Below are 20,516 nucleotides of genomic sequence, written 5' to 3' on the forward strand. Positions count from 1 at the left end.
TGTTCAAAAATCTACCTCTCATTGCCTTAAAAACATTCAATGAGGTAGCCTCAACTGCTTCACTGGGCAGGGAATTCCACAGATTCACAACCCTTTGGGTGATGAACTTGCTCCTCAACTCAGTCCTAAATCTGCTTTCCCTTATTTTGAGGCCCCCTCATTCTAGTTTCACTCACCAGTGGAAACAACTCCCTGCTTCTGTCTTATTTCCTTTATAATTTTGTGTTTCTGTAACATCCCATCACATTCTTCAAGATGCCAGTGAATACAGACCCACCCTACTCAGTCTCTCCTCATAAGCCAACCCTCTCAACTCTGGACTCAACCTAGTGAAACTGCTCTGCACCCTGCCCAGTGCCAGTACATCCCTTCTCATCCCTTGATGATCCAAAGCCCATTTTGCTGTTATTTCAATGAAAATGGATGACTTCTCAAGGCTGATGGGAACTGTTCTGAATGTGAGAAGGATGAGGTGTAGCAGGACATTTGGATGATCTCTTCCATTATTCTCATGGTCTCTTAATTTTCCTAGTACTTAAAGTCAGAGAGTAGATTTGTAACTGTGCTGTTTGGGAAACATCATGAACCTCAGCCCAATATCTGAGCTAGTTACCTGACATGGAACAGTGCTCTCTCAAGTTGCCAGGGCTCAGATTTAACCCCTTGGTAGCCGAGTGAACATCTGGAGCAGCCAGCTCCAGGTTGACCAGGCAGTCGCATATGAGATGCAGCCCAGAAATGCTGCAACCCAAGGGAGCCGGCTTTCAGAAGATGAAACCCATTCTATTCCCAAAAGCCTGGCCAACTGTATCTCTCAACATTGGGCTGTAAGAGGGAAGCTGAGTCTGACTTTTCAATCAATATGGGAGCAGCAAATCCAAGCATCCAGGGGCAAGTGGTGATGAGAAAGCATTAGTTCACATGTGATTTAAAATGATCTGTGTTTTGCCTTTGTAGCTGTTTGCAAGTACACTGTTCTGCCTGATCTCAGTCAGCAGCGTTAATTAGGATTATTAAAAACATATATCGCTTATGGAGTGATTGAAAAGGGCAATGAGGGCTTTGGGAGATGTTGTTATGGATTGCTGTATCAGGAGACACTTTCACCCAGGGAGAAGTAGGTTAACGATTCTGCTGTTAGTGTCTTTAGCAGATACATTAAAGGGCTGTCCGATCACTGGTTCTCCTCACTCTTGGTTCATGAACCTCCAGATCACCTGTGCTCAATTATTTTTGAGTCGTGAGGTTCTGAGGGACACTCAGTTGCTGTGTGTCTGATCCACTAGGGGTCCAGTAGGGACCAGTAAGGCATTGAAACCCTCATTTGAGAAATTCATTTAATTCCACCAGTGACCAGAGTGAAGGACAACATGGGTCCTTCCTTTTAATGGTGTTTAGCAGTTGCATTGGGATCATGAACCCTTGTACTTTCGAAGCCTTCCCGAGACTTCACTATCAACCCCGACAGCACTGAAATTCCAGACTATTATGTGACAAACTCCTTGGGTAGTGAGATTTTGGATGGGCTTATCATCTTGGATTATATGAAAATCAAGGCAGTAGAATCTTTTTTTTTCAATTCAATGGCTTGATGATGAGATGTTGCAGTTTGGCATAGTCCCTGATGGTGTGTTTCAGCTTTTGGAAAAACAACATTGGGATAGAATGAAATAACCCAGTCATGTTGCATCACTAGGTACCTGCCTGTCCTCGAGATAGTGTTGGTGATCAGCCCTGTGTAGGACTGCACAGTAGCCTGGCTTATGTTGGCTAACTCACTAGCTGCAGTTTGGAAAGTACTGGTGTAAGGTTGATCCTCCCCATTGAAGGAGATCCAGCTGGTAGACTTGCTGCCTCGGCAGGGATCACAGGATCACCAGTTGTCTTTCTCGAGTGAGAGAGCACCGCTGTGGCCTGTAAGACTATGACAACCTGATGATCCAAATGAGGTGGAGGAAAACCTTCAGAGCGAAAGTGCTCTTTTCTTACATAAGATATAGTTTATTGCAGAATAACAACAGGTTACAAGGGTTTGATAGACATTGTTACTAAGACTGAGGGAAAGCTTCATGTTTGATCTTATTCCTTCAAGGCCCAAACCTGTTCGCTTGCCTGAGACCATGTGACAGCAACACACTAGCACTCATCAGCACTTTGAGACCCTTACACAACACGCTCTTGGGCGACAATAGCTGGGAGCTGTCACTAGTTTTGAGCCCGTAAACAGTGCTGTTCAGACAGGTCTGTAACTTGTTTGGGGCTGAAAGTGATACACAGGTCTTGTAGCTCACCCAGAGCTGCTACAGAGAAGTGAAACTGTTGATGGTTGAGCTCTTCACCAAGTTCCTCATAAGATCTATCAAGCCTCAATCCCCTTTATGGAATGTAACACAGCATTGGTCTTGAGCTGTTTAATGGTGCCTGCTTTACATTTCCTCCTCCTGCCTCATTAGAGCAGGCACCAGTGGAATCCCCATCAGAGGACCAATGCTGCTCTCTGTTGCGATAGCCCCAAGAGAGCTTTATGAACCTATCTCTCGCTGGTAGTCTGAAGTAAAACTCTGCAGTTCCCTAAAAGAAAAATAAACTTTCAAGTATTCGGGCAAATATTTTGAGTAGTGTGAACAGCTTTTAGAAGATTTCCCTACTGAACTATCAGGTCTCCCTGTGTCCGGATGTGACAAACATTCAAACCTTGGGTAATGGGTCAAGTGGGCCCAGGGCATTGACTGTAGGCAGCAGATGACCTGTGTTCTGAGGAATGTTGGAGAATAATTTGATTTGCCAACTTTGGAAGGAAGTGACCTTCTAACATCAGATATGAAAAGTAACATCAATGAAAAGGGGAGGTGGAGTTGTGACTGGGCTAGTAGTCCACAACCCTGAGGGGGCATGAGTTCACATCCCACTGTGGCAGATGGTGAAATAGGAATTCAATGAAAATCTGAAATTAAAAAACTTGAAAATCATGTTAGCCTTTGTTGATCACCACTGGGAAGGTGATGGCTGAGTGGTTTTATCACTGTACTGTTAATCCAGAAATCTGGGTAATGTTCTGGAGTGCTGGTGGATGGTGGAATTTGAATTTAACTTTCTAAAAAAAAACTGTGATTAAGAGAAAACGATGACCAACAATCCATTGCCAATTGTTGGGAAAAACCCATCACTAGTGTCCTTTAGGGAAGGAAACTGCCATCTTTACTTGGACTGGCCTACATGTGATTCCAGACCCACAGCATTGTGGTTGACTCTTAACAGCCCTCTGGGCAATTAGGGATGGGCAATAAATGCCAAAGATGCCCTCATGCCATGAATGAATAAAAAGGAAAATTGTTGTACAAACCCATCTGGCTCACTAACATCGTTGAGGGAAAGATGTCTGCACTCCTGCTCTGGCCTGTTGATTCTGAATGACCTTCCGGTAATATATGCTGACCTAGCCACATCTCATGAAAATTAGTCTGGAGTAGGAGACAAAGGAAAGCCATTGGTCCAACGTCTAACAATGAAAGGCAAACCTAAAACCGGTAACAGGAGATTGATCTTCACATGAAAAGTGGCAAATTCCTGTATTGGTCTCCTGAGTGGATTATTCAAGTTGAAAATTTGGGATTGGAGCTGTGATTTGAGGTGGGTAAATGTAGGGAGTTTATCCATGAAAAAACTGAAGTTCCTTGCATGGAATTATGTTACAGCACTGACAAGCTTGCACTGGAGGGGCGGGGGGGGGCGGTGGTGAAAAACCAGCAATGAAGGAAGAGTCTGCACCTTTTTAATAGTTAAATTTTCTGGGAGTGTTATTGTGAAATGAAATGGCTGATGAGAGAGTTAACCAGTGTGATGTATGGATGTATTCAGAATGCAGTAGTGTGAGTCATGACCGATGCTGATGATTTATCACTATTTCAATATGGGAGCAACGGATTACATCCCAGAATACACTTGTGTTTATATGTCTATTGTCTTCCTGTGTGGTTTATGCTTTCCCCAAACATCAATCTCAACATTATAAATTTGGAATCAGTTTTTAAAAAAAGGGTCAATCTTTGGGTAAAAGCTTTTTGTCAGCGTGGTGCTTGAATTGCAGCCAGTATTGAGATGGAAGCTGTATCCCAAGTTAGCTGACCCCAGCCTGTTTGATGATCAAGTTCTGTATGAGTTTCGTGAATCGAAGGATTGAGTGCAAAGGCAGGGAAGTGTTGCTGAAACATTATAGAGGTTTGGCTAGGCTACAGCTGGTGCTGTGGCCAGCCTGCTCATGACACTTTTGGAGGGGCATGTGGGCCTTTTGGGAGGGTACAGGAGAGATTAACTGGAAAAGTTCCAGGGATGAGGGATTTTGTCCTCAAGGTTTCGATGGAGAAGCTGGACTTGCTGTCCATATTACCATAAGATATAGGAGCAGAATTAGGCCATTCAGCCCATCAAGTCTGCTGCACCATCTGACCATAGCTGATGTATTCCTTAACCGAACAAATGCCATCAACAAGTTCGCTGACAGCACTACCGTATATCTACCGGACGGATATCTATCGATTAATGAGTCAAACGACAGAAGGGAGATCGAGGGCTTGGTGACATGGTGCTGATCTTGTTAATGTAAAAACAAAATACTGTAGATGCTGAAACAAACAGAAAAGATAATGGAGAAGCTCAGTATGTCTGGCAGCATCTGTGGAGAGAGAAACCAAGGTAATGTTTTGGTTCTGACAGACTGCTTCTTTGGAACTGCAAGGGGTTGGAAATGCTTTTGACAGGTGGCAGAGAGGTGAGGGATCAAACACTGGGAGGGGAGATGGAAAATAATGAGTGTGTTCTCATTAGCTGAAGGTACAAGGACAAGGGTTTTGACCTGAGGTTTTGGGCAAGAAGTACATGAGATGAAGAACTTTCTTTATGCGAGGAGAGGTAATTATCTGGGACTTGCTGATTGGTGAGGGCAGGAGAAATGATGACCAGTGATTTTGAAAGGAAATTGAATGGGCACTTCAGAAAAAAAAAACTTCCAGAAGTATTGGGATTTGGCCAGGGGAATGACTGGATTGCTCTCTGAAGAGGCGACATGGACTCAGTGGATCAAATGGCCTTGTTTTGTGGCTTGATGCATCTGTGTCCCAGGGATAGTGAGAGGGAGTTGTAAGAAATTGAACAGAGTTTGTAATCTTGGGCTATTACAGAGAGGTTCCTGTGGTGAGTCTGGAGGTGAGATGAGGACAGTGACGTATTCCGCTCCGCAGCTGATTATCATGCTGATACTGGTTATAATGCATCCAGAATTCCCTCTCTGGCAACATTAGCGGATAGTGGGGTCACCTGGAGGAGGCAGGGGCTGGTGTCTGTGGGTCTGTATTTCCAGAGACTTCCTTTCCAGAAAATTGAGAGAAAACCTTTCCATAAAACAAATCTGTCCCAAACTGTAACAAAATCAGAAATTACTGGAAAATCTCAGCAGCTCAGGCAGCATCTTTGGAGAGAAATTGGAGTTAATTTTTCGGGTCAACTGACCCTTCCTCAGAACCTGTTCCAAGCTGTGCTGAGCAGGTTTCCCTCAGAAACCCGGACTTTTACAGCAGCTGAAATGTGTAAGACTTTCTCTCGTGGTGCTACGTAGAGGCAGAAACAGAATCTGGATAGAGTCAAAGGTGCTATTTTTGTGGATTGTCTGAAGCTGAGTCAGGGATGGGATTTGTAGAGGGTCTTAAATGGGATGAGGGAGGCGGAATGGTCAAAGGGTTTAGGGCAAGGATTTCAGAGCATGGGGCATTGGGGGCTGAAGGCAAAGCCACAGGAAGTGGGACCATGGGAAGGGCCGATCACTGCAGCAGGAGCTGGAGCCTCAGGAATGGAGAGATCACAGGAGGCTTGTCGTGCTGAAGGAGGTTAAAGTAAATTAGAGAGGGACAAACTCCTGAGACGTTGAAACCTAAGTAAAGTGTATTTTACTTTGGATGCTGAAAGGATGGGAGGAACCAGAACTAGGGAACACAGTTTTAAATATAATAGGAAGCCACTTAAAAGGGAGATAGAACATAGAACATAGAAAAGTACAGCACAGTACAGGCCCTTCGGCCCACGATGTTGTACCGTGGAATATTCCTAATCCAAAAATAAAATAACCTAACCTACATTCCCCTCAATTCACTGCTGTCCATGTCCAGCAGTTGCTTAAATGTCACTAATGACTCCGCTTCCACGACTACCACTGGCAAAGTATTCCATACGCTCACAACTCTCTGGGTGAAGAACCTCCCTCTGACGTCTCCTCTATACCTTCCTCCTAACACCTTAAAACTATGACCCCTCGTGGCAGTTGATTCTGCCCTGGGGAAAAGTCTCCGGCTATCGACTCTATTCCTGCCTCTCATTACCTTGTACACCTCGAACAGGCCACCTCTCTTCCTCCTTCTCTCCAGAGAGTTTCTAGTGTGATTCCCAATCCAGCATATCTGGGACAGAAATGGGATGGGAGATCTATTCCTGAGGGTTGTGAGGCGTTGGAATTCTCTATCCCCAAGAGTGGTGGCGGCATGGTCATTGTTTTAAGGCAGCATTAGATTGAATCTTCAGTTTGTCTGGAACCTAAGGGTGAGAATGCAGAGCTCAGGCATAATCAGCTGTGACGTTATCAAGCTGCAGGACAAGCTCTAGGGGCTGAATGGCCTCCCACTGTCCCTTGTTTTTTAAAGTTTGAAGTATTGGGATGAAGCCCCTAACGAAGGAACAGCGCTCCTAAAGCTGGTGATTTCAAATAAACCTGTTGGACCCGGTGTCGTGTGACTTCTGACAAGGTAATAGAGGACACCGGTAATGGAGAGTGTTGAATCTGAGGGTGACAAAGGCAGCAACTAGGGGTTTTATCAGCAGAGGACAAAGCCCATGGGTGTTATCGAAGTGGAGAGACTTCATGCTGGAAAGGCCATAAGCAATGAAAGTTCAACTCGCGTTTAAACAAAACCGTTGTGAATGGGTTTCCTCAGTCTCTAAGGCAGTGGCCAGTGAGAGGTTTTTATTTTGATGTATCCTGAAGATAGTGTCTTTGGAGGAAATTGTAGCTCACCTGGGAGTTGATGTCAGAAGAACAGCCTTGACCACACAGAAACATTGGGGGTGGGGAGATGCGTTTGAGTTCTTTCTGTACCCATTCGTTGGATGTGGGTGTTGATGGCAAGGCTGGTATTTGTCGCCCATCCCTAATTACCCTTGAATTGGTTTCCCTGATAGCCGTAGCAGAGAATTGGTCGTTTTGTTGTGGGTCTAAGAGTCCCATTTTGGCCAAATTGACTGCAGATATCCTTCTGTAAAGAATGTCGGTGAACCATATTTTTTTGTGTGAAAATCCAAAATGATTTTCATTCCAGATTTATTAACTAAATTTAAGCTCCACATACTGCGATGGTGAGGTTTGAACCTACGTCCCCAAAGCATTAGCCCGGATTTGTAGTCGAATGTAAATGTAGTACATGAACATCTCTGATAATGGGCACTGCAGATGCTGGAGATTCTGAGATAACAAAGTGTGGAGCTGGATGAACACAGCAGGCCAAGTAGCATCTTAGGAGCACAAAAAGCTGATGTTTCGGGCCATGACCCTTTTGTCAGCTTTTGTGCTCCTCTGATGCTGCTTGGCCTGCTGTGTTCATCCAGCTCCACACTTTATCTTACATGAACATCTCTGCTTGTCTGACTGTGACAGCTGAATCCATGTCTGTGCGCTGGTTGGCTTTAGGGGGTGATGAAGATGGGCTGTCAGGAAGTTGTCTGTATCTGTACAATCCTGATCTGTCCGCGTCCTAAAGAGCACAAAGGGTGACTAATGTGTAGGGGAGATTAGGTTAAATAAAATGTTAACGTTCAATGTGGCTATTGATCTGAGAAATAAATGCTAGGCATGATTGGGGTTAGAAAAGGAAATTCAATACTTGTAAATACTCTCGGAGACCTGGTAAATGGTTCTAAACACCAGCTTATAATGAAATTTATAACAAAAAAAGTGGTTTCCGGTCTGACAGGTTTTGTATGCAACCATGTTTCTCTTTGCTGGTAAAAGCAAAGTGACAGGTGAAAATAAGGAGAAGCAGTTTTCACAAAACATCAATACTTAATCCAACACTGCTCCATTCAGGGAAAGTGGGACGACTGCTTCCAGATGTAAATCAATGTGGTCGCTTAGTGAATGAGTGCAACATTTGAAATGCAAACTGACTTGATGGGACTCACAGAGCACTAGGCAGGATGCATAACCCCTTGCTTTTCAGCTGGAAAGAGAAGTTGTTTTAGTTTCTGTCACTGAATCCTTGCTTCCCTCCTGTGTATCATACTCTAACTCTCTCTTTCACAGGTGCACTGAAACTTCCAGTCCTTTGGTGTCTGGCTCTATCATACATGAGGTCTTTGTTAACCCAATGTTCTGGCACTATGAGCCAAACACCACGTGTCTGAGTATATACTCCACACGTGACGAGGTAGTGAGGTACCTCAGACTGAGGAATCTCCTCTCTTTATCCCTAGAATCATTAGGAATACAGCACATTAAGGGGAGATGATTAGCAGAAGGTGGATGGAGTGAAAGGTGCTATTATGATGGGTGTCTGAAGCTTAATCAGAGATGGGTTTTACTGAGGGTTTCCAATGGAGCGACTGAGCAGAAATGTGGAAGGCTCTAGGGCAGGGATTCCAGAATGTGGGGCCTCACCAGATGAAGGTAAGGCTGCAGGAAGAACAGTGGCCAGAACTATGCACGCCCCACCCCCCCCATACCAATTCTGGTCCCAGGTAACTGATGACCACGCTCTATCCAAGTTCCAATCAGCCAACATTGTACAGACCTGCAATTGAATGCAATCCGTATGACTTGTACACGGTTAAAGGCAACTCGGTGTGTGGTCAGTAGAACGTGTCTTGACATGATGTCCCCATTATCACCTCTCACCATCCAGTCCATGCTGCATTGGTGCAGTTAGCCATCAAGGATGTTTCAATCCTGTTTTTAACCTCTGTTTCAATTTTAAGATTGTCCTTCAAAGATCCCTTTCGAACAGTCAGGGTTTTCAACTTTCCTGTGCCACAGGCAGCTCTCTAAAACAAGAGAAGGCCTTAAACACGCTAAGAGGCGATACTTAGAGACATAGAGATATGCAGCAGAGAAACAGACCCGTTGGTCCAACTTGTCCATGCTGACCAGACATCCTAAATTAATCTAGTCCCATTTGGCCCATATCCCTCTAAACCCTTCCTATTCGTGTAGCCATCCAGATGCCCTTTAAATGTTGCAACTCTACCAGCCTCCTCCACTTCCTCTGGCAGCTCACTCCATACATGCACCACCCTCTGCGTGAAAAAATTGCTCCTTAGGTCCCTTTTAAATCTTTCCACTTTCCTTTTTTGACTTTTAACCTATGCCCTCTAGTTTTGCAATCCCCTACCCTGGGGAAAATACCTTGGCTATTCACCCTATCCATGCCTCTTATGATTTTATAAACCTCTATAAGGTTGACTCATCCCTTGAACTTCTGACACTCCAGGGAAAATAAATATCCTGTCAACAGATCCCTCGTGGACTGAGTCAGAATGGATATTTGTAATGAACCTGTCCACAGATATTATGACACACCTTTGGAGCAGGTTGTTCTGCATCAGTGGTAGATACACTAATTCTGTACCACAAGAGACCCCAAAGCAACACTGAAACAGGAAGGACCTGCTCACTCAGTCAAGGATAAATATTTTCTAATCAACCTGTTCTGAGATGTTATTGTACACCTTTTGGAACGGGTGGGTTTGGAACCCAGGCCACCTGGCTCAGAGGCAGGGATCCTACCGCTGTGCTACAAGAATCCCTCTGAGGTGAGCATAGATAGATTGATAACATGCTGTGCAGCTGCATATGGTCAGGAATCTATTGTTTCAGAAGGAAATCTATGATCCTGCCGTTTGGTAATCTGGTAACTGCTTTTTAAATGATGCATGCATTGGGTAGCTGTAGAACACCACAGGGGAGGAGAAACATCAAGTGGGTGTCTGACATTAATTGGCTGACACGCTTGCTGGAAAGCAACCTGTTTTATTTCAATCCCACCCCCAACATTTATGAAATCCCAAGTACGGTGCTGTTATAAATAAGTCCAATACCATTTACTGTTAAGCTGCATAAATTCTCTTATTAAAAACTCTCCTTGAACCAACCTGTTTTAATTTTAAGTTCTTTCTTTTTGCTGAATAGAATTTTCTTTCTTCAACTTTTATGGCAGGAGGCAAACAGATTGTTGGCCGTGGGTATTTCGGTTAGACTGTTGACTCCTGTTAGCCATTTCTGAATGGCTTAGAAAAATAACCCCAGTGACCTTTTTAATAAGGGGCTGTGAAAACGCTTTGCATCAGTTGCTGTCGAAAGGGAAAGAAAAACCCAACGAAGATGGCGCTGAGAGAAGGAGAGCAGACCTCGTCATGTTTTCCTTCTCGGTCGAGGAAGGCAGTTGGAAAGACTAGCTGCTCCCAATGTCTTCAGAATCCATTTCTAATGCGCTCGGACAGACCAGTGGCGCAGCAGATTTCTGAACCCAAGTTAGTGTGTGCAGAGCTTTGTGGGAAATGTGTTAAGGTCATTGAGAAGGAATGGTGCTGTGGTCCCAGGAGGGGATATGATTCACTGCTTCAAGCTGAAGAACTTTTTCCACCACCCCCAGGTCATACAGCAGGGCACGTTAGAAAATAAAAGCAATGTCAGGAGATTTACTGTAATCTGCTGCTGCCTTTTGTGGTCCTCCTCAGCCCTGGAGTAAACAGCAGAGACTTGAGTTGTTTCTGTATTTGAGTTAACTCTTTACTACCTGCCTCTTTAAATCTGAGGGAGATAATTTTTTATTATGCTAAAGTTTAAGGGAAATGGATCAAAGACAGGGACATGGAGTTGGGCCACGGATCAGCATGATCTCTTTGAATGTTGGAACAGTCTCAAAGAGCTGATTGGCCCACTCCTGCCCCTGTGTTATTTTTATTTGTTCATACGATGCAAGTAAGGCTGGCTGGGGTATCATTTATTACCCATTCCAAACTAACCTTGAGAAGGAAACATCAGAATTAACGTTTCAGGTCCCTTCCTCAGAACAGCTTTCAGAATGTTGGTGGATGATAGCTCGTGAGGAAAATGCACAAGCCAGTGTCTCCTGGAGTGGAGTGAAGAACTAAGGTGTTATACAGGACCAAGTCACCAAGAAGGATGTGGTGGCAAACACGCTATTAAACGTAGATAATAAAATGTGAGGCTGGATGAACACAGCAGGCCAAGCAGCATCTCAGGAGCACAAAAGCTGACGTTTCGGGCCTAGACCCTTCATCAGAGAGGGGGATGGGGTGAGGGTTCTGGAATAAATAGGGAGAGAGGGGGAGGCGGACCGAAGATGGAGAGTGAAGAAGATAGGTGGAGAGAGTATAGGTGGGGAGGTAGGGAGGGGATAGGTCAGTCCAGGGAAGACGGACAGGTCAAGGAGGTGGGATGAGGTTAGTAGGTAGATGGGGGTGCGGCTTGGGGTGGGAGGAAGGGATGGGTGAGAGGAAGAACCGGTTAGGGAGGCAGAGACAGGTTGGACTGGTTTTGGGATGCAGTGGGTAGAGCTGGGCTGGTTGTGTGGTGCAGTGGGGGGAGGGGACGAACTGGGCTGGTTTAGGGATGCAGGAGGGGAAGGGGAGATTTTGAAACTGGTGAAGTCCACATTGATACCATATGGTTGCAGGGTTCCCAGGCGGAATATGAGTTGCTGTTCCTGCAACCTTCGGGTGGCATCATTGTGGCAGTGCAGGAGGCCCATGATGGACATGTCATCTAGAGAATGGGAGGGGGAGTGGAAATGGTTTGCGACTGGGAGGTGCAGTTGTTTGTTGCGAACTGAGCGGAGGTGTTCTGCAAAGCGGTCCCCAAGCCTCCGCTTGGTTTCCCCCAATGTAGAGGAAGTCGCACCGGGTACAGTGGATGCAGTATACCACATTGGCAGATGTGCAGGTGAACCTCTGCTTAATGTGGAATGTCATCTTGGGGCCTGGGATAGGGGTGAGGGAGGAGGTGTGGGGGCAAGTGTAGCATTTCCTGCGGTTGCAGGGGAAGGTGCTGGGTGTGGTGGGGTTGGAGGGCAGTGTGGAGCGAACAAGGGAGTCACGGAGAGAGTGGTCTCTCCGGAAAGCAGACAGGGGTGGGGATGGAAAAATGCAGAGGAGCTCGAACAGTTCATCCACTTCACCAACACCTTCCACCCCAACCTTCAGTTCACCTGGGCCATCTCCAGCACATCCCTCACCTTCCTGGACCTCTCAGTCTCCATCTCAGGCAACCAGCTTGTAACTGATGTCCATTTCAAGCCCACCGACTCCCACAGCTACCTAGAATACACCTCCTCCCACCCACCCTCCTGCAAAAATTCCATCCCCTATTCCCAATTCCTCCGCCTCCGCCGCATCTGCTCCCATGATAAGACATTCCACTCCCGCACATCCCAGATGTCCAAGTTCTTTAAGGACCGCAACTTTCCCCCCACAGTGATCGAGAACGCCCTTGACCGCGTCTCCCATATTTCCCGCAACACATCCCTCACACCCCGCCCCCGCCACAACCGCCCTAAGAGGATCCCCCTCGTTCTCACACACCACCCTGCCAACCTCCGGATACAACGCATCATCCTCCGACACTTCCGCCATTTACAATCCGACCCCACCACCCTAGACATTTTTCCATCCCCAACCCTGTCTGCTTTCCGGAGAGACCACTCTCTCCGTGACTCCCTTGTTCGCTCCACGCTGCCCTCCAACCCCACCACACCCGGCACCTTCCCCTGCAACCGCAGGAAATGCTACACTTGCCCCCACACCTCCTCCCTCACCCCTATCCCAGGCCCCAAGATGACATTCCACATTAAGCAGAGGTTCACCTGCACATCTGCCAATGTGGTATACTGCATCCACTGTACCCGGTGCGACTTCCTCTACATTGGGGAAACCAAGCGGAGGCTTGGGGACCGCTTTGCAGAACACCTCTGCTCAGTTCGCAACAAACAACTGCACCTCCCAGTCGCAAACCATTTCCACTCTCCCTCCCATTCTCTAGATGACATGTCCATCATGGGCCTCCTGCAGTGCCACAATGATGCCACCCGAAGGTTGCAGGAACAGCAACTCATATTCCGCCTGGGAATCCTGCAGCCATATGGTATCAATGTGGACTTCACCAGTTTCAAAATCTCCCCTTCCCCTACTGCATCCCTAAACCAGCCCAGTTCGTCCCCTCCCCCAACTGCACCACACAACCAGCCCAGCTCTTCCCCTCCACCCACTGCATCCCAAAACCAGTCCAACCTGTCTCTGCCTCCCTAACCGGTTCTTCCTCTCATCCATCCCTTCCTCCCACCCCAAGCCGCACCCCCATCTACCTACTAACCTCATCCCACCTCCTTGACCTGTCCGTCTTCCCTGGACTGACCTATCCCCTCCCTACCTCCCCACCTATACTCTCTCCACCTCTCTTCTTCACTCTCCATCTTCGGTCCGCCTCCCCCTCTCTCCCTATTTATTCCAGTTCCCTCTCCCCATCCCCCTCTCTGATGAAGGGCCTAGGCCCGAAACGTCTGCTTTTGTGCTCCTGAGATGCTGCTTGGCCTGCTGTGTTCATCCAGCCTCACATTTTATTATCTTGGAATTCTCCAGCATCTGCAGTTCCCATTATCTCTGACGCTATTAAACGTAGTTTGTTCCCGCCTGAGCCATGCCCCTTCCTGATTTGGAAGTATATCACCCTTCCTTTGCTGTTGCTGGGTCATAATTCCTCGAACCCTCTCACTGACCCACTGTGCACGTACAGCGAACACCATTGGGAATATGAAGGCCGCAGCTCACCAGCCTCTTCTTGAGGGTCAAATCTGAGGGAACTGCGGACGCTGTAAACCAGAAACAAGAACAGAAGCTGCTGGAAAAGCTCAGCATCGGTTCTGTATAATGCCTTATTTCTTCCCTCCACACCGCCCGCTGCTGGAGACACTGGCTTGTGCATTTTCCTCACTAGCTATCATTCACCAACATTCTGAAAGTTGTTCTCTCACTCACTCTCTTTCTAAATGCGCACACACACACACACACACACACACACACACACAGCCTCTCTTGCGTGCACTCGCTCTCCTACTGACACACTCACCCTCACTCACTCTTGCTCGCACAAGCACACATTTCGATCAATGTCTAGATAGTGATCACCGCTGGGACACCTGGATAATTTTGGAGTCTTTGGCTCTGAGGTACTGAGTTTAATTATTGAGCCCTGGAAGAGATCATCTATAACTCAGTACAGACCCAGAGCTTCCTGAAATGTGTGTCTCTGCCACATTGTATTTGGCCCTGGGCCAGTGGAACAGCGGGGAGCACATCATATGTTCGTTGCCATTTCTAAAACCCATCCCTTCCCTGCACCACTCTGCTGTCTCACTGTGCTTTAACACATTGTCTGTCCCTCGCACAGTAATTGAGAAACCCTACAACGTGTCCTTTCTGCAGCAAAGGTTTGTATGGCTGCCAAAGACAGATTACACCTCGCATCAAACGCCTTATCAAGGACATAAAAGCACATCTCGCTTTCCAGTTCACAGGTGCCCTGTTTGAAGGAGCTGCTTGTCAATGGGGAAGCAATTTATTTAGAAAGGCCTCCTGGTAAATGAAAGGACGAGGGACCGGAGTGTTTAAACTGGCCCCATCGATCTGCCACAGAGTTAAACAGCAGTTTGCATTTTGCTGTGTTCTTTTTCTTTATTTTTTTTTGAAAGAAAAAGCCTAAAGCAGAGTGCTTTTTTCCTTTCCAAAATCAGGACATCGAATCAGTCCAAACCACAAGACTTGATGAAAATGCCTCATTCGCTTGCTTTGCTGAGAAGCAAGCCGGAAGGAATCAGACTGCAGAATAGAGTGAGGAAGTGGCTGGGGATTTTTATTTTATTTTGAAGCCAAGGGTGACCTCGTGAGATCCCCGTGGATCACACACACACTGGCAGCAGACAGCTAACTAGCTTCGTATGTGCAGAGATTTGGCCTGGAGACATTGATTTCACTTCTACTTCCTCTGCTGAGTAAACCACAGGAGAACTGCTGCCACTGTAGCAGGAGTTACTGTGAAGCTGTGCACAAACACAAGAAATAACTGAGACTAGGGAACAGACTGAGGGGGTGAGGGGTCACCTTCTCATTTGTATTTGGCAGCGTTTTGTCACAAACTTGTCTTCTCTGCTTTCGCTTACCCTTCGTCTCACCCCACTCCCGATGTGGGTGGCTTATTGATGAGATGTGTGTGGAGAGGATGTTTCCTCTTATGATGCAGTCAACAATGAGGGGTACCATTGTATAAGAATTATCCATTCCAGCCTGAGCCGAGGTGTCTGTTATTCCCTTGGAGCATTCCGTGACTTTTATTTATTCATTAACCAGATATGGGGCAGCATTTGTTGCCCATCCCTAATTGCCCAGAAGGCAGTTAAGAGTCAGCCACATTGCTGTGGGTCTGGAGTCACGTGTAGGCCAGACCAGGTAAGGAAGACAGATTCCTTCCCTCAATAACATTAGTGAACATATGGGTTTTTCCCAACAATCAGCAATGAGCTTATGGTTGTCACTAGACATAAGAACATAAGAACTAAGAGCAGGAGTAGGCCATCCGGCCCCTCGAGCCTGCCTCGCCATTTAATAAGATCATGGCTGATCTTTTTGAGACTCAGCTCCACTTACCCGCCCACCCACCATAATCCTTAATTCCTTTACTGTTCGAAAATTTATCAAGCCTTGCCTTAAAAACATTCAGTGAGGTAGCATCAACCGCTTCACTGGGCTGGGAGTTCCACAGATTCACAACCCTTTTGGGTGAAGAAGTTCCTCCTGACCTCAGTCCTACATCTGCTTCCCTTTAGTTTGGGGTGATGTCCTCTAATCCCACTTTCACCTGCTAGCGGAAACAACCTCCCTGCCTCCACCTTATCTTTTCCCTTCATAATCTTGTATTTTCTATAAGATCTCCCCTCATTCTTCTAAATTCCAATGTGTATAATTCCAGTCTACTCAGTCTGTCCTCACAATCCAACCCTCTCAACTCTGGAATCAACTGAGTGAATCTCCTCTGCACCTCCTCCAATGCTAGTATATCTCTTCTCACGTAAGGAGACCAAAACTGCACACAGTACTCCAGGTGTGGCCTCACCGGGACCCTGTACAGCTGCAGCATAGCCTCCCCATTTTTAAACTCCATCCCTTGAGCAATGCCAGACAAAATTCTATTTGCCTTTTTAATCACCTACTGCATATGCAATCCCACCTTCGGCGATTCATGCATAAGGACACCCAAATCCCTCTGCAAAGCAGCATGCTGCAATTTTTTACCCTTTAAAACATAGTCCATTTTCCTGTTATTCCTACCAAAATGGATGACCTCACACTTACCATCATTGTTCTCCATCTGCCAGACCTTAGCCCACTCACTTAGACTATCTGTATCCCTCTGCAGACTTTCAGTATCTTCTGCACACTTTGCTTTACCACTCACCTTAGTGTCATCTGCAAATTTTGACACACCACACTTAGCCCCCAACTCCTAATCATCTATGTAAGTTGTAAATAATTGCGGCCCCAACACTGATCCCTGAGGCAAACCACTAGCCACCGACCGCCAACCAGAAAAATACCCATTTACCCCTACTCTTTGCTTTCTACATGTCAACCAATCCTCTATCCATGCCAATACATTACTTGTAATACCGTGCAAATTTATCTCATGTAGCAGCCTTTGGTGTGGCACCTTGTCAGATGCCTCTGGAAATCCAGATACATCACATCCACAGGTTCCCCATTGTCCACCATGCAAGCCATGTCCTCAAAGAATTCCACCAATTAGTTAAACATGACCTACCCTTCATGAACGCATGCTGGGTGTTCCCAATGGGACAATTTATATCCAGATGCCTTGCTATTTCTTCCTTAATGATAGATTCAAGCATTTTCCCCACTACCAAAGTTAAGCTAACTGGCCTACAATTACCTGTTTTTTTTTGTCTACTTTTTTAAACAGTGGCGTCACATTGGCTGTTTTCCAATCTGCGGGAACCACCCCAGAGTCCAGTGAATTTTGGTAAATAATTACTCGTGCATTTGCTATTTCCCCCATCACCTCTTTTAGTACCCTGGGATGCATTTCATCAGGGCCAGGAGACTAGCCCCATTAGCTTACCCAGCACTGCCTCTTTAGTGATAATAATAGTTTTTAGTTCCTCACCTGCTATAACTTTCTTGCTGTTAGTTTTCGGCGTGTTAGTTGTGCCTTCCACTGTGAAACCAACACAAAATAACTGCTTAGTGTCTCAGCTGTTTCCTCGTTCCCAGTTATTAAATTGGCTTTCTCATCCTCTAAAGGACCAGTGTTTACCTTCATCACTCTTTTACAATTTATATATTTATGTGAAACTTTTGCTGCCTGTTTTTAAATTCTGAGCTAGTTTACTCTCATAATCTATCTTAGTCAGGAATGGATGTTGCAGGTTCCAGGGTTTAGATCTTTCATTAAGGTCAGGGAAGGTGATAAAAGAGGGGGAGGTGTGGCTTTGTTGGTCAAGGACAGTATAACGGTGGCTAAAAGAACCTTTGATGAGAACTCGTCTACCGAAGTGGTATGGGCTGAGGTTGCCGAGGAAGGTTTATCAACTGAGTCAGTATGGGTGGAAGTTAGGAACAGCAAGGGAGCAGTCACCTCACCGAGGGGTTTTCTACAGATCCCCAAGTAGCAGTAGGGAGATCGAAGATCTCATTGGCTGGCAGATTGTTGAAAAGTGCAAACGTATCAGGGTTGTTGTTATGGGTGACTTCAACTTTCCCAATATAGATTGGAACCTCCTTAGTGCAGATGGTTTGGACGGAGCCGTTTTTGTCAGGTGTGTTCAGGAGGGTTTCCTTACTCAGTATGTGGACAGGCCGACAAGGGGAGAGGCCATTTTGGATTTGGTGCTCGGCAATGAGCCAGGACAGGTGTCAGATCTCGTGGTGGGAGAACACTTTGGCGACAGTGACCACAACAGCCTCACATTTACCATAGCCATGGAAAGGGAAAGGAGCAGTTACCAGGGCAAGATATTTAATTGGGGTAAAGGAAACTATGACGCTATCAGACAGGAATTGGGAAGTACAGATTGGGAGCAATTGTTCCACAGAAAGGGCAGGGCACACATGTGGAGGCTGTTTAAGGAGCAGTTGTTGCGAGTGATGTATAAATTTGTTCCTCTGAGACAGGTAAGATTAAGGAGCCTTGGATGACGGGTACAAAGGTGCTTCTTGTCAAAAAGAAAAAGGCAGCGTACGTAAGGTGGAGGAAGCAAGGGTCTAGCACAGCTTTAGAGGGTTCCAGGCTTGCTCGGAAGGAGCTCATAAGTGGACTGAGGAGGGCCAGGAGGGGGCACGAGAAAGGCTGGGCAGGAAGGATTAGGGAGAATCCGAAGGCATTTTACTCATACGTGAGGAATAAGAGAATGATCAGGGAGATGGTAGGGCCGATCAGGGATAGCGTAGGGAACTTGTGCGTGGAGTCTGAGCAGATAGGGGAAGCCCTAAATGAGTTTTTTGCTTCGGTTTTCACTAAGGAAAGGGACCTTGTTGTGAATGAGAACTTTGAGGAGCAGGAAAACAGGCTTGAACAGATCAAGATTGAGGAAGTTGATGTGCTGGAAATTTTGGCAAACATTAAGATTGATCAGTCCCCAGGGCCAGACCAGATTTATCCTAGGTTGCTCCAGGAAGCGAGAAAGGAGGTTGCTAAGCTACTGTCGAAGATCTTTGCTTCCTCACTCTCCATGGGAGTCGTACCGGAAGATTGGAGGGAGGCAAATGTTGTTTCTCTTTTCAAGAAAGGGAATAGGGAAACCCCTGGAAATTACAGACCAGTCAGTCTTACATCTGTGGTCAGCAAGGTTTTTGAAAGAATTCTGAGGGATAGGATTTATGGCTATTTGTAAAAGCATAGCGTGATTAAAGGGAGTCAGCATGGCTTTGTGAGGGGAAGGTCATGCCTTACAAAGCTTATTGAGTTCTTTGAGGAGGTCACGAGACAGGTTGACGAGGGTCGAGCAATGCATGTGGTGTACATGGACTTCAGCAAGGCATTTTATAAGGTTCCCCACGGCAGGCTCATTCATAAAGTCAGGAGGTATGGGATACAGGGTGATTTGGCTGTCTGGATTCAGAATTGTTTGGCTGACAGGAGGCAGAGAGTGGTTGTAGATGGTAAGTATTCTGCCTGGAGGCCAGTGCTGATTGGTGTCCCACAGGGCTCTGTTCTTGGGCCTCTGCTCTTTGTAGTTTTTATAAATGACTTGGATGAGGAGGTTGAGGGGTGGGTTAGTATGTTTGCTGATGACACAAAGGTTGGAGGTGCCGTTGATGGTATCGAGGGCTATTGCAGGCTTCAGCGAGACATTGACAGAATGCAGAGCTGGGCTGAGAAATGGCAGATGGAATTCAACCTGGATAAATGCGAGGTGATGCATTTTGGAAGGCTGAACTTAAATGCTGAATATAGGATTAAAGGCAGGATTCTCGGCAGTGTGGATGAACAGCGGGATCTTGGTGTTCAGGTGCATAGCTCCCTCAAAGTTGCCACCCAGGTGGATAAGGTTGTTAAGAAAGCATATGGTGTTTTGGCTTTCATTAACAGGGGGATCGAGTTTAAGAGCCGCGAGGTTATGCTGCAGCTCTACAAAACCCTGGTGAGACCACACTTGGAATATTGTGTCCAGTTCTGGTCGCCCTATTATAGGAAAGATGTGGAGGCTTTGGAGAGGGTGCAAAGGAGGTTTACCAGGATGCTGCCTGGACTGGAGGGCTTGTCTTACGAGGTGAGGTTGACTGAGCTCGGACTTTTCTCTCTGGAGGAAGAGAGGTGACCTGATCGAGGTGTACAAGGTAATGAGAGGCATGGATAGAGTTGATAGCCAGAGACTTTTCCCCAGGGCAGGATTGACTGCCACGAGGGGTCATAGTTTTAAGGTGTTAGGTGGAAGGTATAGAGGAGACGTCAGAGGGAGGTTCTTCACCCAGAGAGTTGGGAGCGCATGGAATAGTTTACCAGTGGTGGTCGTGGAAGCAGAGTCATTAGTGACATTTAAACAACTACTGGACATGCACATGGACAGCAGTGAATTGAGGGAAATGTAGGTTAGGTTATTTTATTTTCGGATTAGGATTATTCCATGGCACAACATCGTGGGCTGAAGGGCCTGTACTGTGCTGTACTTTTCTATGTTCTATGTTCTACTTTTCTTTATAACTTTTTTTTTGTGGCTTTCTGTTGGCCTTTAAAGATTTCCCAGTCTACTAGTTTCCCACTATTCTCTGCTTGTTTGTATGTGATTTTTTTCAGTCTGATACTTTCCTTTATTTCCTTAGACATCCATAGCTGGCTGTCTCTTTTTCTACAGTTCTTCCTTACCACCGGAATATACTTCTGCTGAGCACTGTGAAAAATT

The 20,516-nt window shown here is 46.3% G+C and overlaps 1 protein-coding gene across 6 annotated transcripts in view; it reads left to right on the top strand.

Annotated features, from left to right (window-relative positions):
* The window catches only part of samd11 (sterile alpha motif domain containing 11), a 298,185-nt gene that overhangs the window by 261,010 nt on the left and 16,659 nt on the right, over positions 1 to 20,516 (top strand). For 2 of the 6 annotated variants that reach the window (XM_059655663.1, XM_048561831.2), the window contains one exon: positions 17,078 to 17,137. The exons of the other annotated variants lie outside the window; for them this stretch is intronic. In XM_059655663.1, coding sequence (XP_059511646.1) covers positions 17,078 to 17,137 — 60 coding nt within the window. The remainder of the gene's footprint in view (positions 1 to 17,077; positions 17,138 to 20,516) is intronic. 6 annotated transcript variants of the gene reach the window in all.

This window comes from Stegostoma tigrinum, chromosome 28, assembly GCF_030684315.1.
Source record: "Stegostoma tigrinum isolate sSteTig4 chromosome 28, sSteTig4.hap1, whole genome shotgun sequence".
Taxonomy (NCBI): Eukaryota; Metazoa; Chordata; class Chondrichthyes; order Orectolobiformes; family Stegostomatidae; genus Stegostoma; species Stegostoma tigrinum.